The sequence below is a fragment of the Arachis hypogaea genome, chromosome 11 (assembly GCF_003086295.3).
Source record: "Arachis hypogaea cultivar Tifrunner chromosome 11, arahy.Tifrunner.gnm2.J5K5, whole genome shotgun sequence".
In the NCBI taxonomy this organism is placed as follows: Eukaryota; Viridiplantae; Streptophyta; class Magnoliopsida; order Fabales; family Fabaceae; genus Arachis; species Arachis hypogaea.
Window position 1 is genome coordinate 9832189 of NC_092046.1, and position 18138 is coordinate 9850326.

At 38.6% G+C, this 18138-nt stretch overlaps 2 protein-coding genes across 5 annotated transcripts; one reads left to right on the plus strand and one right to left on the minus strand.

Moving 5' to 3' along the window:
• The first annotated feature begins 929 nt into the window (after positions 1–929).
• Positions 930–3214, plus strand: LOC112720196 (small ribosomal subunit protein eS8). Its single transcript, XM_025771048.3, has 5 exons — positions 930–1040; positions 1134–1206; positions 2064–2397; positions 2534–2703; positions 2944–3214. Exons 1-5 carry the CDS (start codon positions 1037–1039, stop codon positions 3017–3019), a joined length of 657 nt encoding a protein of 218 aa, XP_025626833.1. The 5' UTR covers positions 930–1036; the 3' UTR covers positions 3020–3214.
• Positions 3215–3350: 136 nt separating this feature from the next.
• Positions 3351–11122, minus strand: LOC112720195 (uncharacterized). 4 transcript variants are annotated; one of them, XM_072207911.1, is made up of 7 exons: positions 10339–11122; positions 6810–8173; positions 5997–6434; positions 5554–5703; positions 5140–5256; positions 4628–5064; positions 3351–4378 (listed from the first exon to the last, which is right to left on the minus strand). In XM_072207911.1, the coding sequence occupies exons 2-7, from the start codon at positions 6874–6876 to the stop codon at positions 3785–3787; spliced, it is 1803 nt and encodes a 600-aa protein (XP_072064012.1). In that variant the 5' UTR covers positions 6877–8173; positions 10339–11122; the 3' UTR covers positions 3351–3784. The 4 variants fall into 4 exon arrangements, with proteins under 4 accessions (XP_072064012.1, XP_072064011.1, XP_025626832.1 ...); XM_072207910.1 differs by having other exon boundaries at positions 5946–6434; XM_025771047.3 differs by having other exon boundaries at positions 6810–7012; positions 10339–11117.
• Positions 11123–18138: the final 7016 nt, after the last annotated feature.

Sequence of the window (18138 nt, forward strand, 5' to 3'; positions counted from 1 at the left end):
TGCTCACCCTGATTCTCAGATATGGTCTCCTAAGGACTCCATTTACTTTTGGTTCTTCAGCTTTGACCAAGACTCCTAACATTTGGCTGATAAGAATACCTGTCTCTTTGTCCATGAAGTCATGTGGAATGCCATGCACTTGAATCCAAAATTTCATGAAGTCATGGTCAACTTCAAAAACTAATTCGCCCTCCCTCTATAACCTGAGATTGACCATATTTCCTTTGACATTTCATGGTCCATTCTGAATAATCTGTAGCTCTTTCTTTCTGTCTTTGAAGCTGAATAACATCTTCTTCCATCCAATGTCTATAACTGCAACTCCTTGAGGGTTTCCCCACATTCCCAGCAAAGCATTCTTACATGTTTTGAAATTTATCTCCTTGTCACTTATTAACTTACCCACCACATTTAAGCAGTCTTTCTTATATCCCAATTCTCCAGGCTTGTTGAGCTTGATGACTTTTTCTTTGATATTGTTCATGTGTAGGTTGCTAAAGAAAAATGTGTGTTTCAGGTTTCCAATGGTTTTGAAGGTTTAAGTGAGGCGAGGATTATGTGAGAATATAGATTTGGTAATTAAAACAAGGCTGAAAATAATTTGTTTTAAGTATCACATCACACCCACATTACACACTCAACCATTCACCCATACGACACTTAAAAAATTCGTTTTCAATACTTGGTGGATTCACCAAGCAACCCCCACTTCTTTTTTTTTTTTTTTGGACATTACCCCCACTTCATCACTGCCAATTTGCAACCCGATAAAGACTCCCCGGGCCCAGAGTTCCCTTATTATTATTGTTCCTGTTGGGTTATCAATTTATCATTGATTCTTTACCTTTACGTTTTCTTTTGGTCGTTGGGCCTGAGTGGTTGTACAATGGTTGGACTATATGAAGAAATGGGCCTCATTTTGATCTTTTGAGCCCAATTGGAGCTAAATATACCACAATCCTAGATTGTACCATTCTTTCTCCTCCTCCGTTGTTATTCTGCTGAGTAACCAGCAGCGGCACCTTCGACTTCCAAAATGGGTGCATTCTCTCTCTCTCTCTCTCCCTCTCTCTCTGATGTTCTTTGAAGTGTTTGGATGGTGAGTGATTGAATGATGTGAATTTGGTGTGCAGGTATCTCTCGTGATTCTATGCACAAGAGGCGCGCCACTGGTGGCAAGAAGAAGGTTTGGAGGAAGAAGAGAAAGTATAGCTCTTCTACCTTTTCCTTCTCTCTCTCTCTCTCTCTCTCTCTCTCTCTCTCTCTCTTTTTAATATTTAAGGCTTTTCTTATATTTGAATGAATGTCTTTGTTTTTGCTTTATGTTTCTTCTTTCGTCGAGTGTTGATTGGTTTAGTTGAATAGTTGAAGGTCTTTGACATGTATCTGACTTGAGAAACCCGTTCCATTTGTTGTTTAGGAGGTTTTTTTTTTTTTTTCGATTTTCAACTATATCCCCAGTTAGGTAATCCAACGGCTTATCTGAACCTAGCGGATCTGAGCTACATTTGAGCTATGTTCAAGGGTTTGCTACGAGCCAATAAATTGCTTCATACACATAGGGATTCAAACTCTCGACACTTGACTAGAAGCACGAGTGAGTTCCAAATCGAAGGGAAAAAAACATGAGTGAGCTGACCCCAACCCAAGTTGTTTATGTTTAGAAGACCGAGTCATTTTGGTAATTAAGTTTTACTAAATTGGTCTAATAATTTAAAGATTGATAACTAGAAATTTTAGTTGAAGAAGGAGAAGGAGGAGAGGCATAAGAAGAAGAAGAAGAAAGACTTTGTTAGACTTGGTTGCGAAAATAACTTGTTTAGCTAGCATTTCTTTGATTCAGATTCTTGATTCTTGAGACATGTGTATCAGACTATTAGCACTAACTAGTATAATCCCCTTTCACACATGCGTGGCTTTGTTATTGGGAGAATTGGTGATGAAACTTAATCTAAGTTCACCATGATACATCAACTAATATATGATGAAAATCTAATATTGAAGACAATGAGTTATAAATTGCAGTTTATACGATTATAATTACTATCTAATGTGGTTTATAGGTATGAGCTTGGAAGGCAACCAGCAAACACAAAGCTCTCCAGCAACAAAACTGTTAGGAGGATCAGGGTTCGAGGTGGGAATGTAAAATGGCGTGCTTTGAGGCTTGACACTGGGAACTACTCTTGGGGTAGTGAAGCTGTGACTCGCAAAACGAGGATTCTCGATGTGGTGTATAATGCATCCAACAATGAACTTGTTCGAACTCAGACTTTGGTCAAGAGTGCCATCGTCCAGGTTGATGCTGCACCTTTCAAACAATGGTATCTCCAGCATTATGGTGTCGACATTGGTCGCAAGAAGAAGAGTGCAACTTCTGGCAAGAAAGAAGGGGAGGTACAAGTTAAACAATGTGCTTTTCTTAGATTGAGATTCTTTTTCAATCTTGAATAGTGTTGTGAAATTTCATAGCAGTTACTTTGATTGCCTGAGGGCATTTCTCAACATAATTTGGTTGTGTCTGCTCTAATAGGATGCTGAAACTGCAACCGAAGAAGTGAAGAAGAGTAACCATGTCTTGAGAAAGTTGGAGAAGCGTAAACAAACCCGGGTGCTTGATCCTCACATTGAAGAACAATTTGGAAGTGGTCGCCTCTTGGCTAGTATCTCATCCCGCCCCGGTCAATGTGGTCGTGCTGATGGGTATGTAACATTCCATTATCTATGAGATGTATCAAGTACATGATCTTTTGACACCGATATTAGTGTAAAATTTATAATTTGTGTTTCTCTTTTTTAGATTAGGAAATTTCTATTTTCTTGTGAGTGTGTGTGTGTCCATGCACGAGCGGCGAGTTAGTCATTGATTTTGCATTTTACTGGTGAGTCTCGGGGCACTTAATTTATTTGGTAGTCACTTTATTTCTTTTGAACTAATGGCAGATATATATTGGAGGGCAAAGAGCTTGAGTTCTACATGAAGAAGCTTCAGAAAAAGAAGGGCAAGGGTGCTGCTTAAGATGTTGTATTTCCTCCTTTTTAGTTTTCTTTGAATTATCTTGTTGAAACTATTACATCTTAGACAATCAAGGTGATCATTTTGCTAGAATGTCTACTTTCTATGGGTTGTTTTGGTAGTGATGTTGGGTTGTAAACAAAACCCTGAACTTTGAACTGTTTAATGATATTGATAGTGAGTCCTATTTAAATTAAATTAGCACTGCCATTACAATTTTCTAGTGCATTAACTTCCATGTAAAAGGTTTTTTTTTTTTTTTTTTTTAACTCTGTTCTTGTGCTTCATTCTGTTGCATCCAACAGTTTATACGGACAAAACTTAAGTAGCATGATTGATGAGCCAAAATAGGCAAATATAGTTATTATAACAAAGTTTTTAATTTTATACAGCAGATGCTTTAGAATTATTATTACAATGAAATTTGAAACCAGGCTTTAACTTTTTATACACTCACAAGCTGCAAAAACCAGTATAACCTTTGGGTATGGTCCTTTTCTTGCATTAATGCAAGACGCTTGCGCACCGGTTTGTCCCTACTTGTTGCAAGCCAAAGGAAATCGATGCAGCTGACCATTATGTATAGGTGTGAATGGTGTACATTATTAATATTCATGATAGAAACCACTATGGGAGAATCAATATACATTTGTTTCACTATTTGGAATGCTGCAACACTCTTGTCAAATTTGAAGTAGTGCAAACCCTCACTTCACTGGTTCTAATGTATGCTTTTGTTTATCAATTCTCAAAAGCCTTACAAAGATTTTAAGGATGATAAATGCTAGATCTATAAGTTGATATGATCATTCCTCCGAACAAGGGAATTTGAAGCTTTGCAAATAGAGCAATTGGGACACAAGCCATAATAGCTATTGGTATCCACACCCATTTTAGTCTATTGCGAAGAACCAAAGAAAGCGCAGCAGCAAATGCTACCATGGTAGTAACAATGGCAAAGAACAACAAAGCAAGACCCCATATTAATCTCCGAGGTAACGCCTTGAGAAAATCTTTTTCAGCGTAGCGAGCTGTTAGGATTGACAAGAACATCAGAAGAGAAGCCATGGAAGAAAACAAAGCCAATGCGACCGATGCAGCAAACACTAGGAATGTGTTATCTGGCAAGAATATTGGAAATCCTTTTTCCTGGTTGTTACCTCCAGGTACTGTGAGAACTGCGGCGAAAACGGTCGTAACGATAAGAGCTGCCACTATGCTACAGGAGTTTGCTGTATCTCTCATCCATTTCTCACTTTCTTCTAGCAAAGTCTTGTGTTCTTCCTTGAATAGTTGCCATGCTGTTTTTCCATCTTGGTTCTTAATTTCCTTGTGAATAGGGTGATCCAATTGCTCAACTTTCTGGCGGAGAACATGAAATATTATCAATATCTATGTATATTTTAGCTTCAATAATAGGTAGAAGGTAGCTTTAAGACTGTGTTTGGTAAGTGTATTAGCACAATAAACATCGAGGCAGAGACAAAACAGGATAAGATTATTCAAATTTAGTCTTGGGATAAGACATTTTCAGAGATGTTTTGTATCTCGCAATATTTATATATTTCTGTCCTAAAACCGTTACTAAACAGTGTCGAAATCTAAACTAACCTTGAACCATTGTAACTCCTTCTGCATTTTAAATGCTGCACCAGAAACTGATAACAGTTGAGAATGAGCAGATCTTGCTGCTAGATGTGATGTTGTGTTGTGTGATTCGTCTAATGCTAAGATTAAAATCTTGGAAATTATTGGCATCTTGCATATGAAACCAAAAACCTTCTCTTGTCTATATTTAATGGCGATTTGAACTATATATCCTTCATTTGGAATGCGAGTCCAAACCAAATCCGGAAAAAACTGGAAACATATCCTTAAAATCTCGACTATGCCAGACGATGTGGCATTGTAGATAATTTCCATGCTCACAAAAGACTCCCAAAATTGAGTGTTGCTCATGGTTGAAGCTTGAGAGCAAACATGTTCTACCAATCTCTCAGAAAACACTTGTCTCAGCTTTGCATCTCTTAAATGCTTTATGCTAGGAGCTGCAATTGAAGCTTAATTATTGGTTGTGTAAGAAAAAAATAGGAAAAGAAGCAGCTAAGAGAATAACACCACACCAGAAGTTTGAATTGCATTCCATATTTTGCTTCCAGAATATGATTGATGATGGCTTGATTGGTCATAAGAATCTCTTAAATCACCATGTGGTAAATGATCAAGTTGAGCTGGAACACCTAATATATTGAACAACAGGAATGTTAGATTTCACTAAGGTTGCGTTTGCGAGTTAAATTTTTGGAGGGAAAGGAAGGGAAGGAGAAACAAGTAATTTAACAACCATAATTTTATGTATGTAACATCCATAATTACACACTTATTACATCTAATATTACTCAATTATTCTAGAAAGACTGCAAAATAAGGTCAATCATAATTAACAAATGTAAAATAAGATAATTTTGAGTTATTTTTGGACTGATTTTCTATTATCTCCCAAATATTTTTGTGAAAAATTATGCATAAATACTTACAATGGTAAATGCATCTGTGCAAAATCCCAAACTTATTTCCACTTTGGAAATCAGAAGTTTTCTTTGACAAAACATTAAGTATAATGCTTCCATTTGAATCTGAAATAGTTGCCAAGTTGGGGTAGCGCTGAAGAAGATACATGGTGATATCTGCACTTAGGAGAACCAAAAGGAAAGTTATAGAGAAAAGGATAAAATTAAACAGAGCAAGTAGAAGCTTATGAATGAATGAAGAATGAATGATAACAAGTTTTATGTGTTGGAAAACAGGCTACATATCATTATTTGATTTTAGAATTGGTGTAAATAAGATGTAAGGAACTTGATTCAAAGTTACTCTTCACCAAAAAAAATTCCTTTCATACACTACTTGAGCCAAAAATTTTCTTTACCATGAAATCCTGCAGCAGTAAGCAATGCGACAAGTTGACGAGACGACTCACTAGAAAACGGAAAACCAGGTCTTTCATCTACAGTATTCATTGCAAGGTACCATGCCATCTCTTTACATCTGGTAGAGGTAACACTATACAAAAGTGGTGTAAACCCTTTAAAATCAGTTATCTGTGTCAAAGAATGATTCTTAGCCAACAATGCCTTTGCAGCATCAATGCTTTCTCCCATTGCAACATAGTGAAGGCAAGTGAAACCCATGGAATCCAATTCAGCTAGTAATTCTGAAGGCACATGATGCACTAACTTCTCAAGTATCTTCCACTGAGCTCCTACGGCGGCAACGTGCAATGGTGTTCTGGCCAGTGAGGTGATCTTTGATGTCCATGCACTTGGATCAGCATCAAGGAATGACTTTGCAGATTCCCAATCTCCTTTTAGAATCGCCATGTGAAGGGGTAGGTAGTAACTGTGGTTGAATCCCCTAGCTTTTTGTCAATAATAATGGTATTCGTATGAGTTCAAATGGAACATTACAATATTTCTAAGAGAGTAATGCTAGGGAACTAACTTTTTCCAGTCAACATTAGCCAATTTTTTTAACATTATTTTGCTTATTTTAAATTCTAGACCTGAAATCATAAGCCCCTAATCCTATACCCTAAATTATAAACCCTAAACCCTATAGTTGATTAGTGTTGGTTAACTAAAAATTGGTTTTCTATACTGTCTTTCTGAGAACATGAATACACTTTTAAGTGGTAATTCACACAAAACCCAAAAGATTACAAATTAAATCATCATTAAACATTGCTAAGGTTACCTAATCCGAGAAGAATAGAGACAAATAGAAAATCACATACCAAATTCATTAGTAGCAGCCATGACATCATCCATAGACATAGCTGGACTTGATTCTGCAAACGACATTTTCCTTTGCAAATTGGGTGACACAAGTGCTTTGTTGGTGGAAGAAGGAACAGAACCATTTGGGGTCTTCAAGACTTGGGGGATATGCTTTCCTTGTTCACAACGCAAAGATGGAAAACACTTCTTTGCTTGCTGGCTTTTAAATCATAATATTATTAGTGGAAAGAATTGAACAACAATCTCAGTAGGACAAGCTATACTATTACTACTAATATTATTATTCTTGCATCTTCTTTTGCTTCCTCTTTTGTATTTGGTTCCTCTACCTTTTTTGCTTTTCTTTTTTCATATGAATTCTAAAGTGATGTAGAGGGATGTTGATGATTCGTATTTCCACTTTCTTCTGTTGCTTTTTCGATGCTATAGACAACAATTGATCTCTTGTGTTGTATAAAAAAGGTAAAATATATACGTTTCATATGCTCAAGATGATAATCTACATTTTCGTGTTTACCTTCTTTTATTTTCTTTACTACGAAGCTTCCACATAAAACACTTTTGACATGTGAGATCAGCATAAAAAAGAATGAATATTTTATAATAACTAAACTTATTTAAGCCAACATCCTTTAATAAATTTTAAATTGATAATTACTATAGCAATGTTTTTGGAGAAATTTGTGTTACTATACGAGTGTGGATAATTCATCACTTGTGATATACTCTTTTTGTTCTTCAATATATAATTCCAAACTGATAGAATGTTTAATTTTCTGTTTGCAATTCCCATATCATGGTTTGAACAGAAACTACTACAGAGAAACTTTTCTCAAAACCTTGGTTCGAGTTCCCCTTTCTTCTTCTTTCTTCCTTCTTCTATCTGTTGCTACATGCCACTTGATTACTAACCAATGCACAACTAATAGATAACATCTTCTAATAACCAACTTGGGTTGGTCTAGTAATTCTAGAAGTAATCAAATTAAGAAAGAAGTGAAAAGTAAAGGAGAAAGGATGAAAACCAAAACTTTCAAGAAGTGCGTTTTTCTTCTTTGTTAAAGCTGAAGTTGCCAATTGTGTCTTTGACCAAACCACTCTGAGCCATTCTCCTTGCTTCGTACGGGGAAATGTAACCGTACTTTCTTTTCAACGTCGCTTTAACAAAGTCGTTGCGAGCTTTGGTTCGAGCTTGTTGGGGAGCAACGTTGACATAAGAAAGGTGCGCCCCGAAAGATAAAATAGCAGCACCAGAGAGGAAGCACGCAATGGTCATGGCCAGTTTCTTCGGTGTTGAGGGGAAACACAGCACCATTAGCTTCAAACAGGTTCAACTAATAAAGAAGATCAATTCAACCTCCTAGCATATAAGTTAAATGCACCATTCATCAGATTATGTGTGAAAGAAGATCACATTCATAGTGTGGTAGTAAAATAATCTTTTTAAGGAAAAGAGAATGAGAAAAAAAAAAGGCAAGTCATCAACCAGTTTATTCTGATCGGAACATGCACAAAGTGTCCATTCTTGATAGAAATCTTGTACATTTGGGACAACAGAAGTGACCATTTTTATGAAGAAGTGGTAGATGGACACCAGTTTTAAGACTCTGTATCTTATGTATGTTTACTAGATAGAACAATTAAGGAATTGATTCTGATATACTATCTATTAAAAACGATTATCCTATCACTCAATTGGGTATATTATATCACTGAAACTGTTTGATTTTTATGATATTTATCCATAAACCACTGAGGCTTCCAATTCAAGTATGATAAAAAATCAAGTGTTGAGAAACTAGGGATGTCAACGGGGCAGGGCGGGGGCGGGGGATGCCTCCCTGCTCCCCATCCCCGCCCTCAGATTTGCTCCCCATCCTCGCCCCCATTCCCCGCGGGGATCCCATTCCCCATCTACATAATAGTTCTAACTAATTATTAATTTCCATATGAATAGAGCTACAAGTATCTATCTTATACAAAAACTACAAGATTTTATACAAAAAGTCTAAATGACACGATGGTGACTTTTTCGAAATAACGCAATGGGGGGACGCAACGACGAGCCAAAGGAAAAAGCAGTGGACGAGGTGGGAGACGCGGCAACAGAGAGGAGAATGGACACGACGGCAGAGTTACGAAAAGGAACGCCGCAAATAGAAATTACGACGCGGTAAGGGTGATGGCACGGTGAGGTGTGACGATGCGGTGAGAAAGGTGACAAGGGGGTGGCTGCAAAGAGGTTGGATGGAGTATGGACAGCCTTAGGGATCTCTGAATTGAAGAGGGGTTATGCAAATAAAGATTAGGAATTTTGGGTTTCTATATATATATGTGTGTGTGAGAAATGACTAAAAAACATATATGAGAAATAAACTATTAAGAATAATTCAAGGAATTCATAAATTTCGGGGAATAGCGGGGACGGGACGGGGATCCCCGCTCGGGTCCCCGCGCCTGCTTCGGGGGAATCTTGTCCCCCATCCCCATCCCCGCAGGGAAAATTCCCCACAATCGGATCCCCATTCGGGGCAGTCCCCGCAGGAATCCCCGCGTCTCGGGAAATTTTGCCATCCCTATGAGAAACCTCTACACTCAACCAAACTCAAGTTTGATTAGTTAGAGTCTGTTACAATTCATTCTAGATACTGGTGATTAACTGATGGTGTAAATAACCTTAATCTATAATTAAATATTAGATATAAAGCGCAAAATCATGTGGAACTTAATCTACAACCACAAAAAAAGGGTTAAACTAAACTGCCACAGAGCTTAATATTTGCCGCTGAAGCTTAAATGATGTTTTATGGGAGGAAATTTCAATAAACAGTTGCTAGTGGTTGCTGATGCTACCTTGTGCACCACGGTTCGACCCTAGCTAGCTAACACAGGTGATTGTACAAAAACTTAGCATTCAAATTCACTCTATAAATCATCGTTTAAATGTTTGTGTTACAGTGTCGGTGTATAATACTTAAAACTCAAATGGAAAATGATACAACTCATACGAGTATAAATACAAGAGAAATGCTCAGAGGCCATCAGAATTTATTATTTTTGGCCATCACTTTTAGCCATTAACTCAATTCCTATAATCTACTAATTCAACAACACACCTTTAATCCACAGTTTTAAACATTGATGGCTAACTAATGGCAAAAAACAATAAATTCTAATGGTCCTCTAGCATTCCTCTAAATACAATTACTCAATCATGTACTGTCATGGAAAAAAATGGTTTCTTTTCAAAATAGTGGGTAAGTGAGTCAATCTCTTTTTCACTTACCTTATGTCATAGCACATTCCAATGACAGTTATAGTGACTCAAGTCATAGATACATAACAAAATTTTACTGATTAATCTTCAATGATAATGGAGCAAAAGCGAGTGAATACAATATGAAACGACAAAGTGGCATTTTATCAAACAGATAGGGTGCATTTAGAAAGAAACGAAACGAAATTGATCATGAGCAATTCTTTCTTACGAATTTAAATTCTGTTGGGTCGGATTATAACACATACCTTCGAGCGTTCTTGTGTGTGCAGATATCGAAGAATTGGGAGCACGGAATCAGAATTTGGAAGTTGGAACCAACCGCCTTGGCAGTGGGATTCTGTTCTTCAATACCGAAGCATAACCTAATCTGATCTTAAGCTTCTTCCTTGGTGATGATGAAGATCGGTTTTCTCTTTCCCTCGTGCAGCTTCAAATGAAGATCGTTTTAAGAAAAAAATATGAAATACGTTCAAAACAATTTCGTTACACACAGAAGTAATGACTAATGAAGCGGAAAAGCGTAATTGTTTTTTAGCGTGTCTAAATATGTAAATTTTATATTTATTTTATATTGAACACTCACCTGAATATATAATAATTTAGTTAAATATGTTAAATTATTTAACGATTTTTAATTAATAGTTTCACGTAAATACAATTGTATATAAATTTTTATACCACTGGGGTGGATCTCCAGTACTTCAGGATGACAATGAGAGAATGCATCATTTGCTTATCCCAATCACTCTTTTCAACTATTATAACGAGTGAGATCAAAGGGTCCGAGCAAAACTTAGCATTATAACATTGAGTCCCTTTTCCACTATGAGAAATTCCCATGGATCTGGTCCATGCCATTTTCTGATGAGCAGGATCCTCTTAAAAGAGGCAAGCTCAGAGCATACTGTTATGGCACTGGATTGAGGAAGAAGGAAATAATACTAGCTAAGTTTTCAGAGAGAGAAAGAGAACTTAGAACATATTGAGAGATAGAAAAAGTGGATATATTACAATGTTTCTTGAGATCTGATTACAAATGGGGTGAGCACCTCCTTATATAGAGGCCTCTAGATAGAAGCGAAATCTAAACAAGCCTATCATACAATGCCACCTGGAGGATAAGGATAAGCCTTATCTTTTTTGGCATTTTCTAAGCGTGTGACTGAGGTCACTTTATTCTAGCACACTCATAATTATACATAGTGGGAACAACAGTGTTCTAATAAAGAGACGGTTTGAAATAATCTTCTGGTAGGGTCCCATCACCGTCTGAGAAGGATGAATCAGAAGCTAGATTGACAGCTCTGAAATCCGTATCTGGGTCTTGGAGGTAGAGAAACGGGTCTTCAGTGTTTTCTTCATTTGGATCTTGGGCATCTTGCAGATATGGGTCATATGGGTCTGATTTTGGGCCTTCAGCATCATCGGGTATTCCTACATCAATTCTAGTTGGGCTTGGTGGTAAAGCATACACTCTTCCACCTGGATCTTCAGAATTCAGATCTTCTCCAGAATATCTGCTTGGAGCTTGTGTGGACGTACTGGGCTGGTCTGTTGGAGCATAAAAGGAGTATTGTCCAAACTGGTTGATTATTCCTGAAGTTATAAATCTGGACTGAAACTCTTGGAGAGTTATCGGTGGGACATCCGATTGAAATGGGAGTCCTTCAACTACATCTTTTTCTCCATATAGTCCAGGTTGCCAAAGTTGACAAAGGTATTTGGCCAAGGCATTTAGGACTGTTTTTTCATCTGTGGGCCATATGGTAGAATATCCAACAATTTCGACCCTGTTCTTGGTATGTGTCTTCTCATTATGTGCTTTACATCCAGAAAAATAATCTCTCTGTAAAGTGACAAAACAACAGAATTTCCGCTTTGTCTTGGAGGATTTATCCCATAATTGGTGCTGCTCGATCATGTTATATAACATTCCTCTCCATGCTCCAAGTGGTGCATACATAGCAAATAACCTGACTAGATGAGACTGGGCTTGAGTACTGTTACACAGAATGTGATATACTGGGAAGAGTGGTATTATGATAGCACATGGATATAGGGAAGACAGAGCCCAGATATACCACATCATTTCTTCTGGTATAGGTCCTTGGATTATTGGTATAGTGCAAAAAGGGGTATCCATGTCAAAGTACTTTGGGTTTGGATGTATTTGGGTTATGGTAAGGAGCTGGTGTAGCCAGTAGAACAAAGTTTGTCTGGCTAAACAGACTATTTGAAACAGTGTCTGGGGTCTTGCTTTGAAAGGAAAAGGACCAATTTTTCTTCTGTATGGGTTATTGTGGAGTGGACAATCAGGAAATGGAATGGTGTATGAAGGGTTGTAGGTGCTCATGGTGCAAATGTAATGGATTGGTTTAGGGAGTGATTCTACTGGTTTGGGGGGTGGTTCTTTGGTTGGCCTGGATAGGAAATCTGCAAGTATGTTTTGGTGTCCTTTGATGTGCCTTACCTCGAATTTATAGCGAGAGAACCAGTCCTTCCATCTTAGCAATTGAGAGTCTGGCAGGATTTTTTTCTTGATTTCTAGCATTGATGGGAAAGAGGTGTTATCCATTTCCACAGTGAAATGATAAGAACTGAGGTGGAAATTGAATTTTTCTATCCCTCTTTTGACAGCAAGAATCTCTTTGTAAGTGGCATGGTAATGTTTTTCAGATTCTTTGAACTGTCCACTAGCATGCGCGCAATAGTGTCTTGTCCCATCAATCTCTTCAAGTAGCACAGCTCCCCAGAATTCATCACTAGCATCTGTCTGCAATATTCTTTTTCCTGTGCTGGGAATCTTTAAAGGTGGGGGGTCTTGTGCTATCTTCTTCAGGGTTTTGACAGCTGTGGTTTGCTCAGGTCCCCATGATGGGGGCTTCTTCTTTAGGAGTTTTGACAGCTGGCTGGTGTGTCTGGTCACATCTGGGATAAAGTCTCTGATGTAGTTGACGATTCCCAAGAATTGTTGGACTTGTTTGACTGTCAAGTTTTCATCAGGAAAATGGATTAATTCTTTGGCAAGGTGATCCCCTGGTTGGAAAAATCCATTTTCGAAAATCATCCCAAGGAATTCAATTTTTGTCTTGGCAATAGAGCTCTTTTTTGCTGATAGCATGATTCCCTGGTCTTTGATGATTTGAGTGAATTGGGCCAGGAGTGCCTTGTGGGCTTCGCTGTCTTTTGAGAACAGTAGGATGTCATCAATGTAGATGAGTGTGGAGTGTAGTATGGGCTCAAAGATTTTGGTCATTGCTTTTTGGAAGAGAGAGGGGGCTACTTTGAGTCCAAATGGCATTACTGTCCATTGGTATTGGGCTTCAGGTATACAGAACGCTGTTTTATACCTATCTTCAGGATGGAGCCCAATTTGCCAAAATCCAGCTTTCAAGTCAAACTTGCTGAATATTTTTGCTCCACTTAATCTTTGTGTAATAACTGAGATTCTTGGTAGAGGAAACTTGTCGTCTTGTAAGAAGACATTAAGTGGCTTATAATCAATGACAAGCCTCTTTTTTCCTCTATTTTGCTCGGCTCTTTTTTCAACATAGAATGCTTGACATGCCCAGTTGGAGTTGGTTGGTTCAATGAGTCCTTGAACAAGAAGGGCTGCACATTCAGCTCTTGCCAACTTAAGATCTTCAGGGTTCATCCCTGAATGAGTGGCCTTTGTAGGGTTGATGTCTTCATTCTTTTTGAAGGGGAGTCGAACATAAAATTCTGGATTTTTCCATAAAGGAGCAGGGTGGTTAAATTGATCATGACTATCACAGCAAGCACTGAGGAGTAACTGTTGGATCTCCTTATATTCCTCTGGAGCTTCTTGAATTTCGAGGATACTTTGTATCCCTGTAAAAGGCAAAAATTGCCCTTTGTAACTCAGACCAGTGGGTTTGATATGTAGCCCATGAGTTCGGAAGAAAGCATCAAACCCGAACAAAACATCTTTATCTGGGAGATAACTTCCCAGCACTCTAAGCCAAGTGGTCTGCCCTGCAAATATCTCCAATCCAACTGGTTCCTTGGAGATGAGATTGATGGTGAAGATTTCACTGTTAGCTGCTGCAAATTTCTTGGAAAAAGGTGCCCACATTTCTTTTGGTAAGACATGTGGTTTCAGGACAGTAGCACAAGATCCGGTGTCCATTAGTGCAACGGCCTTTATTGGCTTATCATAGACAGATGTCTTGACCTTTAAATCGAAATGGGGTCGAGGAGTACCATCAATCTGTTTTACTCCTAAAGATCAAAGGTATCCAAGTTCTTCTTCAGGCATACTAGATCCTTTAGGAATTCTTGTGGTGATGGAAGCAATGGATGATATAGTAAAGATAGACCTTTTTGGTGGAGGTCTTCTTCTGAACTATTCTCTTCTGAGTCAGAGTCCTGGAAAACATATTCAGTCTCATCATCTTTGCTTCTCTGTTCCTCAAGTACTGACTCTAGATCTTCCTCTTCACCAATGGAAGCAACGTCCATTAAAGACTGGAGCATTTTTATTTCCTTTTTTGTTTTGTGAGGACATGACTTAGCAAAGTGTCCTTGTTTTCCACAAATGAAGTATTTGTTTGACTTGGTATGGGGTTTCCTCCTTTTGAAGTAACGATACTTTTGCTTACTTCTTCTCCTTCTGAATGCTTTCTGATGAAATGTATTGGTTGATGATCGCCAATGCGTCTTTTTCTTTGGCTTGCATTCACACATACTTGACTCTTTGCACTTAATTTTCATATGGGATTTGCTGCATGCTCCTTTGAGTTTGCCTGAATTTTTGTTAAGCTGTTTGAGCATTTTTTGTTGTTCACACAGCTTGTCCAAGGCAGCTAGGGCTAACTGGTATATTTCTCCAATAGTTGTGGTAGCCACTTCTTTGCGAAGAGTCATCATCATTCGCTGTATTTCAGGCTGAAGCTCGTCTGGCAAGGATGCTATAAAGACTTGCTTAAGCGGTGGATTATTATTTCCTCCAAGAGGATAATATTTAGCAGCCATCTTCTTGTAGTGTTTTTCCAAGTCTTTTCTGTTGAGTGAACAGCACTTCATTTCAAAGTATTCTTGAGAATTTCTTTTTTGGATAATTGCAATGTCTCCTAGAAATTCTTGATGTATTATCCCCAGAAACTGTGAAGAGGTACCATTGATGAGCTGGAGTCTTTCATACTCAGAAAGGTTAGTTGCCCATTCTCGGAGATTGCCAGTCATCCGATTTATGAAATCTGCAAGGACTTGTCTGCTTGTGAGATTTGGGTTGGCCATGTTGGTCTGAATCCACGCACTAAATTCATTCAACCTTTCTCTGTACCTTGCTGGTGGGACATCATCAAAAGTGAACCATTTGTTGGGAGTTTTAACTTCAATTGGGCTTATATAATCGTGATTTGCTGAAGTTTCTGGTTCATCCCTTTCAGAAGTTATCTCTTCCTCCTCTTCTTCTACAGGGTTGACCATGGCTATTGCTGAAAGATCTGCTTCATAGTCTCCTTCAGACTCCTCATCTTCTTGTTCACTGGTCTCAGTAGTCTCATCTTCTGATTCTCCAGTAATCTCTTCACTGGGTGATTCCAGAGTAAGGGTATAAATTGATCGTCCTGGAGCAGGCGACCCTTCTTTGATGCCCTTATCTTTCATAGGGACATTGGAAGATGTCTCATCTCTAAAAAAGTTTCCTGGCTTCCAAGGAGGATGAGGTCTAGATTGGAGGGATGGCTGAGGTTGTTGTGGCCTAGGCAAGGACGAATGATGCCGTCCTTGAGGAGAAATAGATCTTTTAGTGTTTGCTTGCCTGGCCAAATGGTAGGTGGATTTGAAGATGGAGTCATAATCTGGGGTTTCTGGTGGTGAATATGTGGAAGGGAATAAGACAGGTGAATATGAGGGGTATGGTTTGGCATACATGGATAATGGGTCTATGGACAGCGTCTGGGGTACAGTCGTTTTGCTTTTGTCCATCTCAATTTGTCGAAGTTGAGCCTTGACTTGATCCAATTCTCTGTTCTTCTTTTGGAATTCTGGGCCAAAGTAGCGATTGTCAATGTAGGCCTTGAGTTCTTGATCAAGTTGAAAAGCTTGTGCCGAAAGTCGATCTTTGAGTTCAGCCACTTGTTCTGCCATAGAACTTAATTGTACTGAGAGACCCTCAGTTTTCTCTACAAGAGTATCAAGAGTGTGATCTATTCGGAGCAGTACTTTATTTTGGCTGACTGCATTATCTGTATGCCAATTGAGCACTTCTTCTTGAGGAGTTGTTGCTTGATGTCCATGTGGAGTGATTCCTTGAGGTATCACATAAGGTCTCCTTGTGATTTTCTTTTCATCAGTTTGAGTCACTAAAGGTGGGAATTCTTCCTCATAAGATCTGAGGGTGGCGATGCATGAGATTGCATCAACTGGCTGGAAAGGATAATCTGCAAAGCTTTTCCAAGACAGTTTCGTCTTCTTGAGCATTGGCTTCTTTCTGAGCATTGGAGCTGATTCAGCATCATCAGGAGGCCCAGGTCTTTTAAAAGAGCATGGGGCTTGTAACAACTTCTTCTTCTTTTTCTTGTTCCTTCGTCTTCTAGCATAATCTTCATCATCAGTGTCACTCCATTGATCAGCACAGTCACAGTCAGAATCGCACATAGAGGGATCAACATCCCAAATGAAGTGGCCATTTACGTGAGAGACGTAAACAGGTTTTCCATTCTCATAGAAATGCACTGGTGGATCATTTTGGTCATGAGTTGTTTGCACTTGAACAGGAGAGATCATATTGATCCTTCTGAAAGATGATCTTCGCAGTGAAATTTGCTTGGTTATTCCAGGTTTCTAGAAGACAGTCGTCACCGTACCATCACTATTATGAGTAATAGTTGGAGGTGCTGTAGTATGAACATCAACCTGTTCTTTTGGAAAAGCTTTCTCATAGTCAGTAATCCATTCCAACGGAATGATAGAAGAAAGTTCTTCAGTAGTGATCATCCTTGGAATGTTTACGATTGCTGGTCCTCCAGCACTGTCTGTAAACATGAATAATGCCTCTCCAGGGGTGTTTGGGAGATTAAGATCAAGAGCATGATCTTGGATTCTGTAGAGAACTTGGTGAACAGCACTGATACCAGTCCTCATATTACAATGTTTCTTGAGATCTGATTACAACTGGGGTGAGCACCTCCTTATATAGAGGCCTCTAGATAGAAGCGAAATCTAAACAAGCCTATCATACAATGCCACCTGGAGGATAAGGACTTTAAGCCTTATCTTTTTTGGCATTTTCTAAGCGTGTGACTGAGGAACCAGTACTTTAGGATGACAATGAGAGAATGCATCATTTGCTTATCCCAATCACTCTTTTCAACTATTATAACGAGTGAGATCAAAGGGTCCGAGCAAAACTTAGCATTATAACATTGAGTCCCTTTTCCACTATGAGAAATTCCCATGGATCTGGTCCATGCCATTTTCTGATGAGCAGGATCCTCTTAAAAGAGGCAAGCTCAGAGCATACTGTTATGGCACTGGATTGAGGAAGAAGGAAATAATACTAGCTAAGCTTTCAGAGAGAGAAAGAGAACTTAGAACATATTGAGAGATAGAAAAAGTGGATATATTACAATGTTTCTTGAGATCTGATTACAACTGGGGTGAGCACCTCCTTATATAGAGGCCTCTAGATAGAAGCGAAATCTAAACAAGCCTATCATACAATGCCACCTGGAGGATAAGGATAAGCCTTATCTTTTTTGGCATTTTCTAAGCGTGTGACTGAGGTCACTTTATTCTAGCACACTCATAATTATACATAGTGGGAACAACAGTGTTCTAATAAAGAGACGGTTTGAAATAATCTTCTGGTAGGGTCCCATCACCATCTGAGAAGGATGAATCAGAAGCTAGATTGACAGCTCTGAAATCCGTATCTGGGTCTTGGAGGTAGAGAAACGGGTCTTCAGTGTTTTCTTCATTTGGATCTTGGGCATCTTGCAGATATGGGTCATATGGGTCTGATTTTGGGCCTTCAGCATCATCGGGTATTCCTGCATCAATTCTAGTTGGGCTTGGTG